This window comes from Lutra lutra, chromosome 8 (genome assembly GCF_902655055.1).
Source record: "Lutra lutra chromosome 8, mLutLut1.2, whole genome shotgun sequence".
Lineage (NCBI taxonomy): Eukaryota > Metazoa > Chordata > Mammalia > Carnivora > Mustelidae > Lutra > Lutra lutra.
The window spans coordinates 106,486,057-106,510,875 of NC_062285.1; the positions used below are offsets into that span (position 1 = coordinate 106,486,057).

The window sequence follows — 24,819 nt, forward strand, 5'->3', positions numbered from 1 at the left end:
TTCCTAGCTCTAAAGTGCACGAATTGTCTAGTGAAGGAGCAGCATGAGGCTACGTGAAGGGCTCCCTGTGGGTTATGGTTCTCACGTTGGAAATGCTCCAATATAGTCAAAGACAGACTACTCCTTTTCCACAAAGTTTCCAGCAACTGATCATTTTGTTCTTAGGATAGTTTTTCTTTTAGTCCACTAAGTCATTTTATTATTTTAAGAGTACATATGTCTATATATAAAAATAAGTGTGTGTGTGTGTGTGTGTGTGTGTGTACTCTGACATTTATTGAGCACTTACTAAGTGCAAAGCACTGCGAGCTACTTTCTGTGCATTATATCTAATCCTCATAACTCTATAAAAATGGGAATGGAACGCTTAAGAAATTTATCCTAGGCCTCCAGGTAGTAGTGGATCAGATTAAAATGAACTGAGATCTATCTGTTTCCAGAGATTAGACTCTTACTTACCAAATTCATAGCATTAAACAAGATATTAAAGAGAAAGTAAATGTCATATGGGGGGCTATTCCCTATTTGTGTTTTTTTTTAAGACCAGTAGTTCTTAAATCTGGATGTCCATAGGAATCAACTGAAGCATTTTTCAAAAACATTAGAGGCCTGGCTGTATCTCAAACTTACCATTTCCTCAGCAACATGACCTAGGAATATGTGACTTTATAAAACTCATACAGCCAGCCAACCAGGCACGGACATGTAGATCAGTGTTTGGGCACAGTACTCTAGACTATAATTAACCCAAATAGTAAATAGTCAATTTCTCTGCTATGTTATTCTGGGCAAGAGAGCTGAGTAGGTTAGAAAATCTTGTAATTTTGCCATGGCGTAGCTCTAGAATCATCATTTTTGGTCACTGAGAATACCTTACATATTAATTGGGTATTTAATTGGGTATTTAATTAAGAATGGAATATCTCTGCACTAGCTGCAGGACATATTCAGAAAAAACTTTTATGACTTTTTGATCCATTCCTTCCCTCAAATATGTTAATTTCCTGTTCTAAATGTATTCTCTTTTGCTGAAGAAAAGTGACAAGTGTATAAAAATATCACATTTATCCCTTGGAAAAAATATGCTAATATTCTCCCATAGTACTCTTTGCCTGCCTAAATGCTAATATCTATTTCAGTGCACTGTAATTTATCAGTTTACAATCATTCTGCTGTCACCAGACTGTCCAAGGGCAAGATGAGTCTTACTTATCTCTATACCCAGCATCTATTGTGTGCATTGTGTGTTCAATTAAGAGTCAATGAAAAAACCATCTTTCTCCCTTCTCCCCTCCCTCTCACCCTCCCCCGAACTCATATACATATATACACACACAACACGTGTCTCATATATACGTATGACATGACACGTGGCACATACATATAACGTGTGTGACATGAGCCATACATATACAAATACTCACATATATACATATACCTATAGATATATGTATATACATATATGTATGTATGCATGTATATAACACTTTTTCTATTAAGCTAAGGAGTCAGTACTGCTTTGGTTTGAATTGGAACTTCTTCCCTTATCAGCTCTATGAGCTCAGACAAGTTGGTTAGTACCTCCAAGCTTCAAGGTCTTCATCTGTAAAGCTGGTATAGATTATCCACTCCTAAGGATCATTATGGACATTGAACTTAATGTACACAAAGCCCCTGGAAAAGTGTGTGACATTTAAAGAAGGTTCAAGAAATGCTAGCTCTTTGCGATAATCTTATTATAGGGCTTCAGGTGCTTAAGGACAATAGCAACAACAAAATCTAATTCTGGAGTAAGTAGACGTTTCCTTTATATTATCTAGGGGCCAAGTCTGTTAAATAAATTAACAGTGGGTGGAGTTTGCTGGAAGGATGTTTACAACTATTTAGGTAAATCAACTGCTTCTAATCACTGTCAAGTAATTTAGAAGCACCATTTCCATGCATGCAATCGATATGTTAATTACAAATAATCATTATTTATTCATGAAAAACTATCCCTCTCAGTCCCTCCACTGTGTCCCACTTCATTAAGGAGAGGAACAGTGGGCAAGAGATTTGCCTGATAGTAGTACACATTATGTGAGCGAACAGGAGAGGGGAAAATCATCAACTGACCCAACACTACAAAAGAGTGGAGAGGTTGATAGGAGAAAAGTGTGTCTATAATTACATGTATTTTCATCCTGTGGGAGTAGTTATAAATATAAAAATTTCTGAACCATGACAGCAGAGAATGCAGAGCATTGCCAGCTGGCCCAGGGGGCAAAAAACCTAGAGGGGGCAAAAGCTTTAGAAGAAAAATAAGCACCAGAATACACCACTCTAGCATTTGGGTGATCTCAGCCCACCTTTCAGATCTGGAGGCTAAAACGGAAAACAAACGCAGCTATGACACTTCAGTTGTAATGCTTTGTAGTAACTGCTCAACTCATGATGTTCTGGCTCCAAAGGAAGGGAAAAAATTCCTGATGCTTGTTCAGTTGAAGATTACACACACACACACACACACACACACACACACTCTCACTCACTCACACACACAATACACAATATACACACATTCAATAAATATACGTACACACACATGCACATACACAGAGTAAATATACACACATATACACACACACAGACACACACACACATCACCATCTTCAGTACAAATGTGAGCACTAGAGATCAGAAACAGAAGCCAGCTGCATGGGAAAATATTCCTAGAAAATGAGATCTTCCAACTGGTCTGTTCATTTCTGAGGAGTGAGTTTCAGCAAGAAGTCGAGGTTACAGCGAACCCTTCCTAGTCATGGTTGACCTGATTTGTGCTGCTAACATGCATGCTGTGTCCATCCACGCTCTCCCAAGCCACGAACTCTGTGACACCAAAGCCCTGAGCTGCAGACTCTTGCCGATGTCTAGAAACAGTCATGCAGAAAATGCTGGTTCTCAACATCTGCTTCCGGGTGTGGTTTGGCAACCGGGAGGGGGTGTGGAGGTGTGATAACCACCATCCCACATACCCCTCCCAAAACTGCCTCCTCCATACTCCCCACTACTATACTCCACTGAAACACGCAAATATATCTCAGCCTCTCAAATTTAGTGACTCTTCAGCAACTCATCAGACTGACCCTAGTATAGCCTGTGTGACAGGGCTGAAAGCCCAGGGACTGGAGTCAGGAAGATTGAGGCATGTTAAGAGTAGACAAATCACTCATGAAGAGTGTGATCCTTAGAAAATGCTCTTCCTCTCCGAGCCTCAACTCCTAGATAGAGACAGTCTCTGGTTAGAGCACTCATGTCCCAGGAAATGCCTCAGTCCCTGGCAACCCGCGACAGTTGTCACTCTTTAAGATGCAGGAAGATGTTACCAAAAAATACATAGTAACGCCCAGTACATCCTCTTTCTTTGGTAAATCTTTGGTTTTTTAAAAAATCAGCAGTTCTTGTGGAGTACGAATTTTCAGTGGACATGAGGGGAAGCAGTTTTATCAAAGGACAGGTCCGCTGAATACCAAAGGCAGCATGAGGAAGGGGAAAGGAAGAAGAGATCTCACTTAAGAGAAAAGTTGGAAAGAGTAGGTTTTCTGGAGCCTGGGTCATTGTTGCTCACTTTGCAATTTTGCCCAAGACCCAAAAAGCGGACTGAGTGGGATCCGCTGCTACTGCAGAATCCCAAGCCCGGAGGAGGCTGGCTTTGACTTGTCAAACTAGTTTAGAAGGAGTACCAGATTCAGTGGAGGTCTTTTAAATGTTGACGAGGTAGTGTTGCGTACCTTGACACTGGCTGAGATCCCTCAGGTCAAACACCAAAGCCCACTCTTCAAACAGTCCCCACTGAATTTTAGGATGGGTGGGCTGTTGCTGTGATAGGGATAAGGCTAATACTGCAAGGTTGTATGAAAGATGTTGCAGCTTATAAAAAAGGCTTCATCTCTAGGAGACATAGGGGAATCTTATTTAACTAAACATGGTACACATCACCCTGTCTTCTCTCCCTGCAGTAACAACTGAAATTCTGTCAACCAGAATAGTGTGTTTGGTTTTGATTCCCTTCCCCCGTTTCGGTGTCTTAACTCTAGTGATCTCACAGAGACCACCGTTTTCTAAGGGGTGTCAGAGAAAATAATAGGTTCCTGAAATTATTCAATCAAACCCCTCAAATGATACACGGTTAAATAATAATTTAACCAGTTTTAGAATCCTAGACGCCCAGGCAATTCATATAAAGCATTTGGGAGAAACATAAAAAATCTAAGCAGCTTTGAGTCCAGAGCTGTCAAATGTGGTGTTTTGCTTTTTTTTTTTTTTTTTTTTTTTTTGGTGAAGTGTAAAAAGCAGCAGGGACATTTATGTAGCTGTGTATCATGAATAATAAATATTAATAATAGCTATAACATTTAATTTAATTGTGGAGACTTAACATTACAGATGCCTTCTTGCAGGAGAAGCGAACATTTAAAGGCTATTTTGGGTTTACTGTCCAATATCTCTCTGGCTCTGCATATAAATGTCTTTTCCAATTAAAAGCACACCCACAGAATATTCTTGCATTTGTCACCAGTGACTTACACTAAGATTTTTCAGGTAGGTCCACAAAATAAAACTTATTTCCAATGCTTTAACTGGCTCTAACCTCCAAAGATTCTTTTCACCCTTCCTCTCTGGTTCTTGCTGCCTCTGGCCATGCAACCACCCATACTAGACACTCTGGGGACATCTCTTGCATGCTCCCCTCAACCAATTAACCATCAAACTGATTGACATTCATTCCCCATTTACCATCTCATCTCTCCTCCCTCTTATTTCTTATGATATCTTGCCTGGATTTTAAAATATCCTCTATCTTCTCTCTTATCATCAAAACTGTTCTCCAAATTCTTGTCTGAGTCCCTTGGTCTTTCCATGCTGTTGCTTACTCCGGTGAGGAGCAGAATACACACAGCTCTGGTAGACACTGTCCTAGAGACCAGGGACAGGGCCACATCAATCGTTTCTCCCTAGTACCCAGCACAGGGCACAGTACGCACCCAGCGTCTGCTTAACCTATCTGGGGAGTGCTGGCTTCAAAGCTTTGACCCAAAGATTACCGGCTATATGATTTAGGGCAAATTATATCATTTCCCTGAGCTTCAGTTCCTATGCCTCCAAAATGGTGTAACATTTCCTTTAGCGGTGTCACTTAAGGATTAATGAACTACCCATGTAAAGTACCACATACTAAACCTGGCCCACGGAATGCGCCCAAGAAAGGCAGGTTCCTCTAACTGATGAATATTTTCCCATAACTTCGTATAGCATGCAAACTACTTCCCTCAAATAAGTGGGCCCAACCCTGCTTCCTTATATTCATTTCCAATATATGGTCAACTCATATTCTGTTTTTACCATGTATTTTCATGTTTCCGTAATCTTTCAGTCTTATTCCCTCAGCCTAGAATGTCTTTCCTTCATTTTCCTGTGGTAGTAAATCCCCACCCATCATTCAAAGTCCATTCCAGATAGCACTTCTCTATTAGGTCATTTTCTTGGTCCAAACACCCTACAGTGACCTACAAGGACCTTCCCTCTGTACTCCCAGCTGACCTGTTCAACTTTACCTCCTAAGACTCTCCCCCTCATTCATACCCCAAAATCACAATGGAGTTCTTTTTTGAATTGTACATGCCTCTTTCATTTCTGCCAGCATTTAGAATGACTAGAGCCCTCTGGTAAAGCGTTCAAGTAAAAATATGCTCGACTTTATTACTTAGGAAGATACAGAATAAATCCAGAATGGGACAAAAATTATCCATTTATTTTAAAAAAATGATAATGTATTGCCAAAGACTTGGTGAAATTTATGTTCTCATACAATGTAGAAGTATAAATTGGAGGTCAATTTGGCAGTGTCCATTAAAATAAAGTATGCCCATATCTCCCTAACCTTAGCCCATGTCAGTATCCACGCCAGAAAAACAGTCACTGGTAAACATGAAGATTTTCATTAAAGCCATGTTCACAATAACGAAAACAAACAAACAAACAAAAACAACCAAAAAACAGAAAGCCAGTTGGGTAACAAGCTAAATGTCCATCTCTGGGGGAATGCTTAGATTAACTGTGGTACTCACACACCACAGAATACTACAGAGCAGATTAAAAATGTAAGCATATGGGGCACCTGGGTGGCTCAGTTGGTTAAGCATCTGCCTTCAGCTCAGGTCATGATCCCAGGGTCCTAGGATCGAGTCCCGCTTCAGGCTCCTTACTCAGTGAGGAGCTTACTTCTCCCTCTCCCTCTGCTGGCTGCTCCCCCTGCTTGTTCTCCTTCTCTCTCTGTCAAATAAATAAATAAAACCTTCTTTAAAAAATATAAGCATATACTGACAAGGGAAGATATCCAAGACATACTTCTTAAAAAATATTTATTTAGTCATTAGAGAGAGAGAGAGTGTGAGAGTCAGCATTGGGGGAGGACAGGGAGGGGCAGAGGGAGAGGGAAAGAGAAACCCAAACAGACTCCCTGCTGAGCACAGAACCCAATGTGGGGCTCGATCCCACGATCCCAAGATCACGACTGCAGACGAAACCAAGAGTCGGATGCTGAACAGACTGTGCCACCCAAATGCCCCCCAAGACATACTTCTGAGAAAGCAAGTCATGGAATAATAAGTACATATGAAAATATCAAGGCATTTTTAAAACTTACTTATAAAAATAGCATTCATTGAGTGTTTACTATTAGGTACTGTTCCAAGTGCTTTAAATTTATCAAAATAGTTACCCTTCCTAACAACTGGGTGGGTTATGTAATGTTATCATCTGAATTTTGTATGAGGAAACTGAGGCTCAGTGAGTTTCCAAGGACACAACACCATTAATGTGTAAGGACTCTGCCTCCCCACTTGCCTTGTAATCACTGTTCTGTATTGCCTTATATGTTTAGGTTTAAAAATAAATAAGTAATTAAATAAATAAGTAATTAAATAAATAAGTAATTTAAAAAAGTAATTAAACAAATAAATTAAACTATTAAAAATAAGTAATTAAATAAATGTACTTGAGTGCAAAGAAAAATGTTTGCATAAGTACCCACTCTCATAGCGTTTCTTCACAAAGGCAGGTGGAGGGAGGAAAGAACTAGAATGGAATGAAGAAAGGGAAATGGTTAAAAGGGTTTGGGTTTTTTTTTTTTTAATTGACTGGGGTCTTTTCACACTGAATTATTTGCAAGCTTTATAAGGATGGATTCATATTTTTTGTATAATTTAATTCACTAGCCCAATATCATCATAAAGAAAATGAGAGGGGAAAGTCATTCTAGAACAAACCGAAGAAGGTGGGACAAAGGGTAATTTTGTTTAAAAAGTGCTTTGAGGCACAGCTTTGAAGGAATCTGAGCAAAAATAAATTATAACTGTAATTGCCTGGGTGATTTAGGTGAAATGAAGGGATTTTAGCTGCATTACTGCAAAAGTTATAGATGTAGAAGTGTGGTCTGTGAAAACCACCGAGATTCCGTTTGAACGGTCATCACCGAATGTTTTTTCTGCTGGTATCGTTAATTTCCTGAAACCAGCCTGAGTTTTCCTTTCTTTCACGTCCTCTCGGTTGGTTTTTGATCTGTGCTAACATTTCGGTTACACGGCCTGGTAGATCATTCGTGCTAAAGCAGGCATGGGATACCTCCAGGTTTTCAGGGAATGATGTTTGAGAAATGGTGAGGAAGAATTATGAAATACTGCAGGTTTAAATTTTTGCTTTTCACCTAATGCCTCCTGAGTTGAAAAACGGCAGTGATTTCAAGCTTGATAGATGTGAGATCCCAGAGACGGGTATAAATCAGTCCTCCCAGGAAGTTGTTTGAAAATGACATGAGTTGACTTCATATTCCTTTATATTCATCTCTATGATGATTATTGATCCTCTGCCCCGGTCCCCCAAATAACAATGTGGGGCAACAAATCAAGAAACAGAGCTATTCCCTAAGTAACAGATTCATAATGAGATCTGTTTCTCCTCTTACTAAGCAGTAGTTATGTCCACGCCTGGTCACCCTGCCTCCACTTGTGGCCCTCTCTGAACTTCCACACTGCCGTTGCAGGAAGCATTCTAAAATGCACATGTGATCATGTCACGCCTTGCTTCAAATCCTTCCCAGTCGCCCAATCACTTAGATACAGCCCGAAGTCGCCAGGCCAGTGTGCCTCATCACGACCTGACCCCTGCTTATATTTTCAGGCTCCAAAAAGAAAAGTTGGCCTTTTTGTCTCGGATCTGGACTCTGTTCTAGCTCCCCGTGAGGTGGCTCTTTCATATTCCTCACTGCCTCCCTCTACCTACAGCATCTACTTGCCTATGAGTCTCGTCTGGCCCTCCCATGACCCGGTTAGACGCCCGTCCACAATCTCCCACAGAGCCCCACACTTAGGCCTATTTCTTCCCCAGACTTATAAATATGAGATCAGAGGTATTTATTTTTCTGTCACCAATGACTAAGGCAACACCAGACCCAGTAACATTTTGCTGAATGAATGAATGAATGGATGGATGGATGAATACCTAAATTTTGCAAATTGGTTAATGTTCATCAACAACTTTGTAAGTTAGCTATGCTGTCACAACTCTGAGAAAAACAATGATTTCCTAGTTAAATTAATGGCTGCTGCCATAATTATAAACTAGTAACAAGGATCATGACCAACATTTTTTTCAGTTCTTACTGTCAGGGACCATGTTACGCCATTTTAACACCAAATCATAAAAACAAGGTAGCTGCTACTATCATCTTCTGTGATGAGGAGAATAGGGCTCAGAGAGGTTACCAAATTGCTCCTCAAACTCTACACACTCCACTGAGTCTTTGAGCATTCAATTGCCCAGTGCATTCAGAGTGCTTGGCAGATGCCTGGGCTGTAAGCTCTGCAAGGAAGCCTTTCCTGTTACTTTTGTTCCTGATTTTGGGACTATGCTTGTTCCTGTGCCTGCTTCATTTCTAAGTCTAACATCTGGGGATTTTTAAGTTGCCATTTTTACAAAAGATTTTATTATTTATTTGAGAGAGAGAGAAAGAGAGCATGAGACCACAAGAAGGGGGCAGAGATAGAGGGAGAAGCAGACACACCCACTGAGCAGGGAGCCCAGTGTGGGAATTGATCCCAGAACCCTGGGATCATGACCTGAGCAAAAAGCAGACGCCTAACTGACTGAGCCACCCAGGCACCCTTTAAGTTGCCATTTTAATGTAGTGGCATTTATATATTGAGTAGAAGATTATTTTTTAAAAAGTTACATAACACAGAAGACATTGGGTGAAGGAGAGGAGAGGTGAGTTGGGGAAAATTGGAGCGGGAGACAAACCATGAGAGACTGTGGACTCTGAGAAACAAACTGAGGGTTTTGGCGGGGGGGTGGTGGTGGGAGATTGGGATGGCCTGGTAGTGGGTATTAAGGAGGGCATGTGTTGCATGGAGCACTGGGTGTGGTGCATAAACAATGAATCTTGAACACTGAAAAAATAAAATTAAATTTTTAAAAAGTTGCATTTTTTTAATCAACAAAAACTTTAAAAATAAAAACACAGGGAAGGAGCTACTACCACTGACCTCATCTGTAGCCCTTTCTTGCTTCTCCAACATGCCAGCTGCTCTTCCGTCTCAGGGACCTTGCACTGACTCTTTTCCGGGATGGCATTTTCTTCCCTACACTCTCAAGGGGCTGACCCCCTCATCTCCTTTCAGCCTCTCCTCAAATATTACCTCTGATGGATGCTCCTCTGACCACTCAGCACCACACCCTCTCCTCACAGTACCCTGGCACTCCCTATCCTTACACTGTACTGATTTCTTTTCTTTTCCCTTGACGCTTGCCACCATCTAACATTATAGATGTTTATTTATTTCATGTATTGCTTATCTTCCCCACTGGAATAGAAACTCCATGAAGATAAGAATTTCCCTCTCTCTTTCTCTTTTTTTTTTTTTTTTTCTCACTAGAGGATCCTGACTGCCTCCAATAGTGCCTGGCACCCTATAGATGCTTAAAAAATACTTTTTTTTGGACAAAGGAATGACTATCAAGACTATAACGGGGCAATGTTATATAACCTTATTTGGCTACATATGTGCTCTAGGGACAGGGAATTTAACTACCTTTTGTCAGCGGATAGTCTGATTCTACTCTCTCAAACTAAAATTTTGGTGGAGTAACTGAGCAGCTAATGTATTAGAGAAAGCAGATGATGTGGTTAGGTCCAGAGAGAATAACACGAAAAAGATAGTTAAAATTTCAAGTTTGACTTGGGTCCCGCATTTCTTAGATAACTGAAAGTACATCAGATGGAATGTTAATGACTATATTTGATTTGTTTTATTCACAGAGTAATCAAATGTGCCTAATAAGTTGCACATAATTAACTTCTTGATGATTTTCTTAATAAATGTATTAGAGGTCAAACAGGTTAAAAGTGATTGGGCTTCTTTGTGGAACACTCCAAATATGTGCAAAATATATTCAATACAACTAGAGAAAGCATTTTAACTTCTACAAATATTGACACCATAAAATGATGTGTGATCTGATAACTAGCATCATACAGCTTTGTACTATCCCTCCTGCCAATTTCATTTAGTAAAATAAGACCCAGGCAAAATGGTGTGTGCAGTGGGTTCCTATGGGAATTAGTTCTGTCTCAATTGCTACAGCATGGCCAGTGATATTTAAAGTTGCTTCTTGGGGTGGCTGGGTGGCTCAGTGGGTTAAGCCTCTGCCTTCAGCTCAGGTCATGAGCTCAGGGTCCTGGGATCGAGCCCTGCATCGGGTTCTCTGCTCATCAGGGAGCCTGCTTCCTCCTCTCTCTCTGCCTGCCTCTCTGCCTACTTGTGATCTCTCTCTGTCAAATAAATAAAATCTTTAAAAATTAATTAATTAATTAATTAATTAATTAATAAAAAGTTGCTTCTTACATTAAGAATGAATAACAACATAATAATCATTTAAATTTTCTAAAAATTTAGATAGATCGTAGACACAACAATAAAGAGAATTTCAGGATGAGGAACTGTCCCTCCTCCCAGCTTGGCAGTCAGTCTCATTCCAGAGCCAATATAAAACTCAGAGGGCTCTCAGGATCTCAGGTTCCCTGCAGACTTCAGTTCTAGACTTTAATAGCATGGTCAAATAGATACTGTGCCATCTAGATTCAGGCAGAAAAGTGGAGAGGTCTTAGCCTGTTTCTGTTCATAACATAGTGACTCAATATTTCTACCAATCACCCAAAGCTAAATCTAAGGCCAATTATGGGTAATGTAGCCATTTATGAAAGACTTAACTTGATGTTTCCAGGATAATTAGGTAAAAGCAAGCCCCTTCACGGTATGATCTCTGTTTTGCTAAACTGTTCCTTTCCCATTGCCAGGCATAGGCGCACATGGTTAATAATCCTCTTGTGGCCATCTGAATCCTTTAAAGTGATTTCTCAAAGTGCTGCTGGCCTGTAGACACAGATTCACTCACGATGAGCTGTCAGTCTCTTTGCCTTTGTCACCCATGGTAATTAAGGTCAATGGCAGGGTTCCTTCTCGTGGATCCTATCATTCTGAGACAAGCCTTGGATGCAGTCTCCTTTCCAGAATGCTGGAAAGGAGCAGGCTACATGCTATGATAGACTTCGGTAGAAGTCTATGGTTCAATATGACACACTTTGCAACTTCATTAAATGTGGTCATACCCCCTGGCTAACTTAGAGAGGTGTTGTTCTGACACCGCAACTGCCAAGACTCCTTCCTTCCATTTCCCATAGCTGAGGCTCGGCAACTAACATCTAGGTTTGGGGGGGATGAACCTCCAAGTAACCACACAGAGCTTATGATTTGTTATATGACTGCCATTTCTATCAGCATCTTCTTTCTTTGAAATGTAATCAAGAACAAGAGCAGATCAAAATCCACTGTGGAAAACTCCACAAACTTGGCTTTAACTTGGTCTGCATTTCATTAGGCATACCTACAGAATCATGGTATATTAACAACATCCTAACTCTGCTTTAGGCTGGTGCCAGCAGTCTGTGGACCAACATTTAATAACCTAAAAGAATGCTCTTTCTCAAGCCAGTTAAGCTTAAACTGAATCATCAAGCACAGCTCTTAGGCAATAGAAATTGGCTTCTCTGCTAATGGTTATAACAATAACCAGTAATTGAGTTTGGTGAATTCCTCAAAGCCAAAACGATGCCAGAACTCGCTGTAGCACAGAATTTGAAGACAAATGCTGTATTCCTTTGAGATAAACCACATGGTTCTCAGCCAACAGAAGAAGGATGATTACTTCCATTTTTAGCACTTGCAAATTAAGACTCTGTAGCAACAGGAAATACAGACAGACCCATCTGGGAGCTTGAGGAAAAAGGCTTTTTGATAATAATATACGGCAATAATGGTGCATATTTTTTTTTTTTGTGGAAAGATACAGTCTTCTTTTTGCCAGTGCTATCTATATTCATTAATTCTCTCTTTTACCTTCAATACTATTAAGCAAGGTAGATTGGACAGGTGCTCTTATATCAGTTTTGAAGATGTAAGAACACCAAGAAATCCAATGACTTGTCAATATCAACCAATGAGTAGGCTCCAACTGCCTCTGGACTTAGAACGGTCAACAGGGGACTTTTACTGTCTTTTGAAGATAGAGAGCAGAGCAAAGTAAATGACTTAGCCTGAAATGAGAGTTTAAATATATATATAGGCAAAATTGTAAGATAGGAAGGGACCCTTACCTGTCTTAAAGGAAAGTTATTTACATTAACATAAATATAACATTAATATAAATAGTCATTAGTAAGAATTAATGGCAGATACTTAGTGGTAGATACTTTCACATACTTTATCTTAGTTAATCACATCTGCCCTGCAAGAAAGGTATTGTCATTTCTGCATTATACATGATGAAACAGAGTTTCAAAGAGTAAATGATCAGGCACCTGGTGGCTCAGTTGGTTAAGCGTCTGCCTTCAGCTCAGGTCATGATCCCAGGCTCCTGGAATCGAGTCCCTCATTGGGCTCCCTGCTCAGTGAGGAGTCTGCTTCTGCCTCTACTCCTCCCCACTGCTTGTGCTCTCTCTCTCTCTCTCTCAAATAAATAAGTAAAATCTTTAAAAAAAAATAAATGATCTTATTATGGCTAGAATATCCTTACACTCCTCAGAACCTATAAGAACTCGAATTTTAATGTCTTAATTGAGATGTTGAAAATATCAATTGGCAGTAAAAGTGTTCTCATTTCCATTAAAAGTAGCATAGAAAGACAGAAAATGGCTTTGAAGTTGTTAGCAGGTGCCCGATTTTAGTCAAGTGGTATAAGAGTATAGAAAGAAAATGTAAATAAGAGACCAAAACCACCATACTTAAATAGTGAAAAAGTATCACGTGTTTCATTTCATAATGAATAGCCATAGAAGGTATCAGAAATCCTTAGCCTATCACCAGATTTCAGAATAGATGGACATCAAGATTCCTCTTGCACTTAAAAGGAAATAAAACCTCTTTGGTTGCACCTATAAGAATCTGCCCCATTCCCAACCAGCCCTTGAGCTCATGGTATCTGACTCTCCATGATGCAGTCGCTCTGCTCATATTGGCCAGTCCCACGTGGCAAGTCACGGACTTCCTTACCTGGGTGCCCTCACACAAACTCTCTGCTCTGAGGACAACGGACTCTTCCTTGCCCTCTGTCTCAGACAGACTATCCCTAATGGTTATTAAAAGTACCTTCTCATACTCTTTTACACAGCACCTTATTTTCTTCTCCTTTTCCCTTTCTGGCACCTGTCACAGGGCTTAATTATGAGGCAGTTTTATATCCAGAAGAATAAATTTGTGTGTTCTTTGTGTGTTGGTTCTCCCCATTCCCCATCCCCTTGGCTTCCTTCAAACCACACCCAGGTGACAAAAAAAGGACTCAAAAATAGCCGAAAACCTTTGGCTGTTCCGCAGAAAGAAATGGCAGCATTGTCTTTCATCATTCAAAGATGAGATATAATCAGGGCTAGGGGAACGGCAAAGAGGAGGCCGAGGGGCTTCATCGACTGTATAGACAAAAAGTGAAAGGAGAAAAGTTCCCAAAGTGGGAGGGGAGGATCGGGAGGAAGGTGGACAAGATTCATCACATGCTTGCCTAAGAGTGGAAAACCAATTTGCCCCCAGCCTGTGAGGCTGTCCTATTCCATGGTCTTGGACGCCCGTAAGCCCTATGGATTTAGCACACTGCAGAAGCCTGTAAAAGTCTGGTCTTATTCCCTGGAGCTTACAAAAGTGACCTTACATGGAAAAAGGGGCTTTGCTGATGTGATTGATTTAAGAATCGAGATGAGATTATCCTGCGCAATCCAGGTGGGCCCTAAGTGCAACCACAAGTGTCTTTATAAGAGGGAAGTAGAGGAAGGTTTGACCCGGAAGAGAGAAAGGTAATGTTACCGTGGAGGCAGAGATTTGAGCGAGGTAGACACAGGTCAAGGAATGTCTGCTGCCACTAGAGCTAGAGGAAAGAGAACAGGATTGTCCTCTAGAGACTCAGGAAAGGGCAGAGCCCTGCTCACCCCTTGGTTTGGGTCATTCAACTGATGTCAGACTTCTGTCTGGCCTCTTGAACTCTGAGAGAACTCTTTTCTATTGTTTAAGCTGTCAAGTTTGTGATAATTTGTTGGAGCAGCCATAGGACTGCTCCTGTATCAACTATCTGGAGTGAAAATCTCATTATTCTGGCCAGTGTAGAACTGAACTCAGTCATCAGGGTGATTTCCTTCAGGTTGGGAGAAGAGACAGATATATCACCAGTACCATATAGATTTATGTGTTTATTCTCATTATCACTATCAACATCACTTTCCTACTCTCTACCAGGCAGAAAGTTCCATGAGACTTACAACCTTTTTTATTTTGTTCACCATCTGTACCCAGGGCTTAGCTCAGCAGCTGTCATATAATAATTGCTCTACAAATAATTGTTGAATGAATGAAAAAAATTGCTAAAATAGCAGCACAAAACGAGGAAAACACAAACAACAAATGGTAAAAATAACTCTGAGAAAGACTGCACTAGCAACTACACTGAACCGTCAAAAACCGATTGTCAGCAAGCTAAGCAGAGATTTAGGTCAGTCTGACCCCATGTGTAGGAGTGCTTTTGAGCATCTAGAGATCTGTCCTTTATTACTGCCTAAATGTGAGTGTGTCCTGGCACTGAGCCATTTTCAGTCAGTTTTACCAGAACAATCTCAGTGGATGCTCAAAGCTCAAGTAGAGCTGTTCATGTCTGAGAACCAATACTCACAGGGCCCAGGGCAGCAGGCTGAAACCACTGGGCAGGAAGGCAGCAGCTGTAGCCTGTGAGCTCTTGTCACCTGTTCTGTTGGGGTGGCCGACCTCACAAGCCACCTCAGGACGAAGGGGACCAGACCACCCCCTGCTCAGCACTGCCACGTACTGGAGGATATGGTGCCTGGTGCCTTGTGTGTGTCTCTCCCAAGGTGACTGGGATAATAAAACAACACAGTTGTATTTCTCGTGGCTCCTTCATAGTTGTGAGTGGAGTGTCTCGTGAAGACATCCAGAGAACAAAACTTGTCAGTACTTAAATGAAGTTCCAGCTTGCACTCCTATTTAATTATAACTGAAACAATCTGCCACTCAGTTGCCAAGAAAGGTGAAGAATCTGGAAAGGACTCCTAGGCAGAAAGAAGTGAGGGGAATAGCTTTCCTCGAGACCCCGTGGTCTAGAATGGAGCTGGGGACTCTCACAGCAGGCCTCTAAGGAAAGTGAAGATGGAGGCTCTGCCTCTCTGCCTTCCCCGCTGAGGTCTATGCCTGCTCCCCACTAACGGGCAAGCGACATGGACAGTGGTTGTGGGTCAGTCGGGGCTGTAACTGGTGGTTCCGGCCACGCTGTGGCCTCTGAGATTTCTGCGTCTGGCACGGAGTGGAGTGAGGGGTTAGCCAGATGCGGAACGGCTCAAATACATTCAAACCAAGCTCTTCAGGCCCCTTCCGTATTCTGAGCCACCTGAATTCAAGTAAACATGTCCTTTTCCAAAACATTACTATATTTAGGAATGGTTCTTAACTTTTGAAAGGTCAAAGCCCCTCGTGAGAGTCTGAGAAAAAGGACAGACCCTTTTCCCACCAATAATGCACTTATGTAAACCCATAAAGGTTAAGATACCTTGATTTTTTCCTACAGATAGATAAAAATAGGAATTTATTAATGGCTGAGGTGTATATTTACCTTTATGAATGAATAAGGCCAGACTGAGTTAGAATTTCCAACTCTATCATTCAGTAGCTGTATGACCTTGGGGAAGTTTCTTGATTGCTCTCTTCCTCAGTTTCCCTATTTGTAAAATGAGAGTACTAATAATAGCACCTACCACAAAAGATCATTATGTGGAAATAACAAATTCATTATGTAGGGCGCTTACAATGGTGTCTGGTGTCCCAAAGATTCGATATGGAGCCTGGTCTACACACAGGGACGGTTCAAGGCTGAAGGTAAGGCAATGAACAAAAATGTGGTATCGTGAGTGCTGTGAAGTGTGTAAGCCTGACGATTCACAAGCCTGTACCCCTGGGGCCAATAATACATTATATGTTAATAAAAATAATCAATAAAAAAATTACTGCTGTCATAGGGCACACATTCTGATGTGGAGCTTAAATTTTCATAGAAATCTTAATACATTTCATAGTAACTTTAAAAAATTATTTTATTTGTGTTTCCTCTTTGTTCAGGTATAGGTAAGTAAGATTTTCACACAGATCTCCCTTCTGGGATACTGTAGCTCCTCAGAGCTCAAATCTAAGGAATTCTAATTTTTGTTTCGCCCTCATTCCACAACTGACAGCATTTCTGCATAAGTAATTTAGACTGTGAGTACTCACCCTTAACTTGGCATAGGTATTTGTAAAATGGGAAAAAAGCCAAATTCCAGGAAAACAATTTATTCTGTTCCATCCCTAAACTTTTGCTCATTCATCTGTTATGCTTAAAAATCAATTAGTACTGTGCATACACTGTATCAACAGCTTTATTTAGGATTAACTACAGAGCTGGGCAAATTTAACTGCAATTTTCCCACCAATGATGCTCTAAACACACGCATGAATTTCAGAGGCTAATGAAGTCCTCTTCCCACTAGGACATATTTTTAAAGTTCTAGTGCTTTTATCTTTCTGTCTTCTGCCGTCTGCTTCCCACCTGCCCTCTCTTCCATCAGTACCAGTAGGATATCATATTTCAAGTTGATTCTTTTGAAATTTCTCTGTTTAAAAAGGATTACTAGAAAATAATTATAGAGTCATAGAAAGTTGAAAAGAAATAGAGAGGGAATCCCCACGTACCCTTTACTCAGCTTCTCCCAATATTAACATCTTGTAAAAGTATTGTTTAATGTTAAAAATAGAAAATTGATGTTGGCACAATCCATGGAACTTACTCAGATTTCACTGGGATTGACTTTTTAAAGAACTAATAGTTAACATTTGGTAAGCATCAATTATGATCACAATAAAGACCGGAATTCAGTTCCTGTATGTGTATTTCAGTGTGGGTTTCTGTGTATCCATTTCTCTCTCTCTCTCTCTCTCTCTCTCTCTCTCTCTCTCTCTCTGTGTGTGTGTGTTTGTGCGGTGGGACGGGGAACAAACTCTGGCCTAGCTACCCATTTCATGCTCGACTGTTCTGAGGAACAACTGGGAGAATATCGTGTAAATGCCATTCGTAAATTATAAAGTTCTAAATAAACAGAAAGTATCATATTGTAGTAGCTTCCTAATCGTTCTGTTCAGGAAAAATCTCGCATTAGTAATGTGCACAGAGAGTAGTTGGAACCTACTTACCTGTATAAAAAGGGGTGTGTGGGGGTGTGTATAGTGGTCTCAGGGAAATTCCATCTAAGGACACAGAATCACAGTTACAGAGTTAGAAGGGAACTTGGGGCCAACTATTCCAGCTCTCTACACATACTCCTAAAATACTCCTTCAGGGTGGTTCTTCTGTTCTCTGATTAAAACTTCAAATGATGGGCACATACTGTTTCAGGATTCAGTCTTTCCCGGTTTATAGAGCTCTATGTGTTGAAAAGCTCTTTAGTATAATAAGCTTGAAATACTTTCCTTATGCCTTCTACCCAAGGGCCTTGCCATCAGGCACCTCACACAAGGCAGGATGAGTGAAGACAGCCATCATTCCTCTAAATATTATCTTCTCCATCCTAAACAACTCCCTTCCTTCTTTAACATGTTCACTGGATAGAAGACTGCTCATGTCTGGATGGACTTAACTGTTCTCCACAGGGAGGAACCAGGACTGGAGCACAATGGGGTGTGAGCTGAACAGCACATTCCAGAGCTGGACCAGTTTCCTCCCATGTCTGTACACTATATTTGTATTAATGCCCTGAAACTCACATTAACATGTTTTTGTGGGTTTTTTTTCCAACTTCCCTCATATTCCTCTTGAAATCAACTGAAATCCCCAAACTTTTTTTTTTTCCTCTCTGATTTTGATGTTTAGTCATTCCTCCCTGATTTTGCACAGAGGTAGCTAGTTTTGTGGGCACAGGAGCAAGACCTCATGTAGATTCTCATGAAATTAGGCCTATTCTTCCATTCTACTGAGATTTTTACTTTTACTATCTGGGCTTTATCACTAAATTTATTTATTGTCTTTGCCACCTCCACAATGGCTGCACCCTTTAAAAAAAAAAAAAAAGGCTTACACGCTTTAGTCCTTTCTCAAAATTGCTGATGACATACTTGGGCAGAGAAGGGTGAAAAGAAGATCAATACAACGCTATACACTCGAACAGTAACATTTTGACCCTCTGTTAATGCTAGATTTTAATCAAGCATTCAGCTCTGTTTTTACTGAGGGTTGACATAAGAAGTAGCCCTACACAAAAGGCCTCTGTATTTTCTAGAAAATCGTATTAGGTGATTCAATGTCCCATTTGTAAGAATCCCATGGGAAATTTCTCCGAAGCTCAGGTTTAGAGAAAAAAAAAAAAAATTCCCTCCAATGATAGCTGAGCTGGTACGAGTTTCCTTCTGTTTTGTCTTCCAAGACACTAAGAGAGAAACTGAAAATCACCTGCCCAATTGCTGTATCTTTTCTTTATATCTACTTATTTATTTTTCCCTCTTTCCATCATCCCACTTTATTACCTAACGTGCCATGTTAATAGTTCTACATATCCATTTTTTTTATCAGACATTGTGACATATCCTTTCTAAAAGGAGGCAGGGAATAAAAACAAACATACATAATCAAGACATACTTTCAAATATTTTTTCAGAGTTTAAAGACCCATGGAATAATTTCTTCACTTTTTAAGTAGGACTTTAGGAAATGTTCCCCAGAGTACTTGTACTAAAGTAGTTTAGGTTTGCTTCAGCCCTTCAGATCACTTTATTCTAATTTTTTTTCTCAGTTTATAATGACATGTTCTCAAAATCTTCCATAGTAATTTCCTCAAATGGTATTTTAAGGTGTTAAGAGAAATAATTTGATCATTTGCCAATCTTTCCTCTTTTTTAGCTCTTCCATTATGGGGTTATTATTTTTTCTAATTAAATACTTCTATCTGACTGAAGTTTATACTGAAAAGACTTCTGGATTAGGTGTTAGAAGCCCAGCGTTCTTGCCTGGGATTAATTACTCTTTGCATGGCTAGGAGAAACTCAAGAAGTTTCTCATCTACGGAATGAAAACTACCTCTTGATGAACATCTAGTCAATATTAGGCACTCTTAAAATGTATACAACTTACTTTTAAAAAAACTTTAAAATATGTAGCTTATAACATATAGTTTAGATATATGGATGTGCAATACTTGAAACCCCAATTTGAGAAGCTTAAACCAGTCCAAGAGCTTGGCCACCTAAAAGCATTAATTATACTATTTCACTGAAAAAATGATGCTTTGCTTATTAGCAAAAGTATATCAGAAATGGATTCAAAATTGGTGAAACTAGTGACTCACTAACTACCATGATAAATGGAACTTCACTGGTAAGATTAAGAGTTTTAAATATACGTGGAATATTAAAGACTTTTGGAGACACTCACCATCTTTGCACAAACAGGATGCAAAAATCTTGAGGAGGCTCATGAGGAGGCTCATAGCCCATACCATAGGGTTGGTGGCCTAAGTCTGATCACTAAAGCTTCTGATTTCTAACTGCCAGTTTAAGAGGATTTCTCATTGTCTGAGATGAATGAAAGGGTAGCAAAATCCTAGCCCTGGAATGTTGTTCCATCTGCTTCGAGCAAACCTTTTCTCCCAGGTAATGACTGAACCATCTGAATGGACAGAGAACTAGAATGTGATCAACTTCTGAAAGACACCAAATGAGCGCCTTTTTGCTAACATGTTTGCTGAAATAGGCCTACCTGTAGGGGCGCCTGGGTAGCTCAGTCGGTTAAGTGACTGCCCTCTGCACCGGTCATGATCTCAGGGTCCTGAGATCAGTCCTGAGTCAGTCTCCCTGCTCAGTAGGGAGTCTGTTCTCTCTCTCCCTCTGTTGCTCCCTCCTGCTCATTATCTCTCTCTCTTTCAAATAAATAAATAAAATCTTCAAAAAAATAAAATAAAATACGCCTGCCTGTGTAGTAGAACTTGTCTTAAGACATACTTTTAGCAAGGCTAGCATTAACTATCATGGGGCTACCGCTAACCCTCTTCAACCTTCTTCAGTAAACACCCTTACTTATCAAAGGGTGTTTCACCAAATTATGACAGGACAGTTCTTAAAAGACAGCCTGCCTCATTTTAATCTTCATCAGGGCCCTTCCTTACAACTCTCCTTATTGTGGCTAGGGAAATCAAGTGTAGGGGATGTTTGCTTATAATCATATGAATTTTGAGTGATAGAGACTGATGCATCTGATTCCACTCTCCAACACCCACTGCAGCCTCCCAGATAAAGTCACATGGTCATTGCAAGGAATAGATGAGAGATTATGAAATACCTACAGCTGTTTCCTTGCAAATACATGGGTTAAACAAAGGCTCTTTAGCTCCCTTGACAGATAGTTAAATGTCAACCAACCACCCATTAAATCGATTTCATTGACATTTATCGTTGCTATATATAATCACAATTTCTATTAATGTATTTTTGGTTCTTTTCTGTACTTTTCATTTTTTTAAAAATCTATATTTTCTTTTGATCTTCCCTATATTTTCAGATAAACTATAGTAAATTCATACACCGAGGTACAGATTACTTTGTGACATACTTGAATGACCTAGGTCTACTAGAAAGCTGGACTCTGAAATGATCAATAGAACTATGCTTTGAAAAAGTCATAGTTACCTAAAGGTCAACAAGAAAGCTCATCTCAAAGCATTGTTACATAGAAAAAAGTAAATGAAATGGTAATTTTAGAACTGGAATGCTGAAGGACATAGAATTTTCATGGATTGATGATTTTGATGGCCATCGGAGGTCAGCAGAGTTGAATGAGTAGTCTGGGGTTCTGTAAAACTACTAGTTAGGCCAAAAAAATAAAAAAAGAAAGAAACAAACAAGATACAAGATATAAATACACAAGAATTTACCCTCTCGTTACCAATATCACATTCCAGATGTATTTTATTTTAGATGTTGTGTTCTAAGCAGAGATCAACATGGCCACAAATAACCCAGATCTAGCTGATTAATTAAAATCTTAAGTTCTCAGGAAAAGCTGTTAGGAGAGTAATACACAGGTGAACACTGATCTGTTCCTATTTAAACTTCTGAAATTTATGCTTTTCAATTATTTTTGATGTAAGTAGAAGTTAGGAGGAGAAAATGATTCAGATAAGGCTATTTCTTAAGCAAGTCCTTATTACATGCGGAGGTAATGGCATCCAAAGAATGCAAGGGTATGAAAAAAAAATGCTCATACTGCTACTTTAAAATGTTATATATTTTAATCTGCCTTAACTTCATGCCAAAATGAAAATATACAGGATGAATATATAACATAATCAAGCTTTTTTGGGGAAGAGGCTAATATGTTTTTATTAGAGCTGTACATTAAGGAATTAGCTGTGCGTTATCTTTTTCCATTAAAATTATCCTTCCTCTTTAATTAAAATAAAAAATACAGGGTGAGGAGTTTTATCTTTATCTCTTAAATGCATATATTCTTCTATAGTAATTTGAATAAAAAGTACCTTGGGATTATTATGTTCTTCTAAACATTAAATCCATTCGAGTGTCGTATCGGGTAAATTTCTACTACTTGGGATGACTCCTTGGGATGGCTTTCTAACTAGTTCATACTAATCATACCCAAACCAACGAAACGAAACCTGAAAACTACACAAAATGACTGCTTTTGTGGGTTTACTGTCCATCAACACTGAGGAAGCCGTTTGGACGCAAAATTCTGATTTCTTCTAGGTTTTCAACATTGACTTCAGTAACAGCAGGGGGGAGAAATGTGCTCAGGGGAGAAAACCTCTGGTTATTTTAGGAACATACCACTCCGTTCACTGATAGCAGCTGGTCTCCCCTTTTGAGGCCTCCGTGTCTTTCGGCCACCCCTCCAGGAATGATGCGAGAGATATAAATGGGGGAATTTTGCTCCTTTCCTCCCATCACGTTAAAACCAAGGCCTTCATCAGTCTTTGGCAGTTCGACTACCCGAGGGTGGGAGTGGCCTTCACTAGCTGCAAAAGCTGCAACTGTTGCCTGAAAGAAAAGATGGTCATTTGGTAATAAAACGAGGGAAATAAGGCTCTTCGTAAGCTTTGCAGTGGGTAGGGTCAGGCACCTCCTCTTATTTTTATAGCATTCTCCTGTGGAAAAAAAGAACACGGTGGGGAGGGAGCTTGCTTCACTTAAATGTCATCTATGAGTCCTTTCTTTGGCAAAGCCCTAACTGGCTATTTCCGGCTTTCTAGAATTTATCCATTCTGATACAAATGTCCCGTTTTCACCAAACTCTTTCCCAGGTACCTGAGGGCAGCTGAAATTCCTCCTTTTCTCGCACTCCAAAATAGGTTTGGTCCATAGACTACCTCCGCACTGTACGCATGCTCTAACGATTCCGTGTACCTGTTGACCGTGAGCACCGGAAGGGCAGAGATTACGTAATCCGCTTCTTTGTGTGACACAGTCTTGCCTAGTGCTTGCACATAAATACTCATGAATATTTACTCAATGTACTTAGAAGCACTTATACATATAAACTCTGGCGGATACGTATAATCTCACTCTGGCCTGACCACTGGCTTTGCAAATTGAGTTTTGGGGTTGTTTTTGTTTTTGGGGTTTCTTTCTTTCTTTTTTGATTGAGGATACTTAGAGGAAAATAAAAGCTAACACAATAGATTCAAACAGATTATTAGTATTTCACATCAATGTTTGGCATTATTATGAGAAGTCTTCTTATCTGTTAAGGATGTTTTCCCCCACATTTTACATTTAATATTTCACCTCCTGTGGGGTTGTGGGCAAAAATGAGCAGCCTATGGTTTTATATCAACACGTCCAAAATTTCATTTAATATGGACATAGTTTTAAGACTTATCTATTAATTTTTAAAAATAAGTCGAAAACCCAACTTACCATTAGTTCCCACCCCTCATGGAAAGAAAAGAACAGCCCTGAAGTAGTTTCTACCAAGAAAAGATTCTCTGCCTGCTTCCTATTTTCCACTTGCATTCACCTGCCTTAACCACAGTTGATTAGAGGCCTACCATAAAGTGATTTACTCCACACTCTGAAAATACTGATTGCCAACTACTGTCCATTCTTTTCCACACACAGCATTGTCACATCAATTGAGCATTATGCTACTGTCTGCATTTAGTGAAATTTAGTGAATGATATGGAAATAATGGCTTGTTTTTAGCTACATGCATTTGCTCATGCAAACCTCGTTGTCATGCATAGATTTTAATGGCTGACATGGATGCAATGCAGACAGCCCAGAAACAACCAGAAAATATTGTGCTATTGCAACAGTATGCTACCATCCTGCTGTTCTACATGAATAAGAAATGAGAATGGTAAAACACTACATAATTCACTTTCCCCTTAATTAAACCACGTAGGGATCATTTTTCAGTGTGTGTTCCACTTCAGTACAAGCAAAGCAGGATATAATGATAATAACACTCTCTTTTTGTCTGGGTTCAAAACAAAACAAAACAAAACAACTTACAAATCTACAGTGTTCAGTTACAGAATGACAACTAAAAAAATCAGGAGAGAAACCAAACGAGGTGATATAACACAAAAGAATTCAATGGAAAATGCTGATTATTTTCACCAGTTCTTGTTTCTCATACATTATTAGAAAGAGAAGAGCTTTTAAAAAGCAAGTTGTTGTGTATCTATTATAACACCTCTGTGTTTGTAAAATAAGAACGACATCAGTGATCTTAGTTTAAAACTGTTGTTTCCTAATGGTCTATTTTCCAGATAATTTCATGATCCCATTGCTGTAAGATTTCTGTTAGGGTAAGAGTTCCATTAGATTTCTCTGCAGTCTCTGGATTTGAGTCTTCAAGGAACAAATGTGGTCAGTACCACAAAAGGTGATGGGCTTTCCCTTTAGGTCAAGGTCACATTCTTTCAGCAAACTACCCACCGCTCCTGCTGAAGATAAGGAAGAATCCTAGGTCAGTGGGTCTCAGGGGAGTTCCCTTCAAGTCTGCCTCAAGTCAAATCTTTCGACTTGTGCAAATAAATCTTCATGCACTGAATAAGGAACAAGTTCTTTTGGATCAGAGACATGTGTCAGAAAACCACATATGATCTCATAAAATGAACCAGTAGATTTGCTTGTGCCAAA

At 39.8% G+C, this 24,819-nt stretch overlaps 1 protein-coding gene across 2 annotated transcripts in view; it reads right to left on the minus strand.

The window, feature by feature from the left end:
• LIN7A (lin-7 homolog A, crumbs cell polarity complex component) overlaps positions 1–24,819 on the minus strand; it is a 123,506-nt gene that overhangs the window by 14,773 nt on the left and 83,914 nt on the right. For both annotated transcript variants that reach the window (XM_047742596.1, XM_047742598.1), the window contains exon 4: positions 22,500–22,709. In XM_047742596.1, coding sequence (XP_047598552.1) covers positions 22,500–22,709 — 210 coding nt within the window. The remainder of the gene's footprint in view (positions 1–22,499; positions 22,710–24,819) is intronic.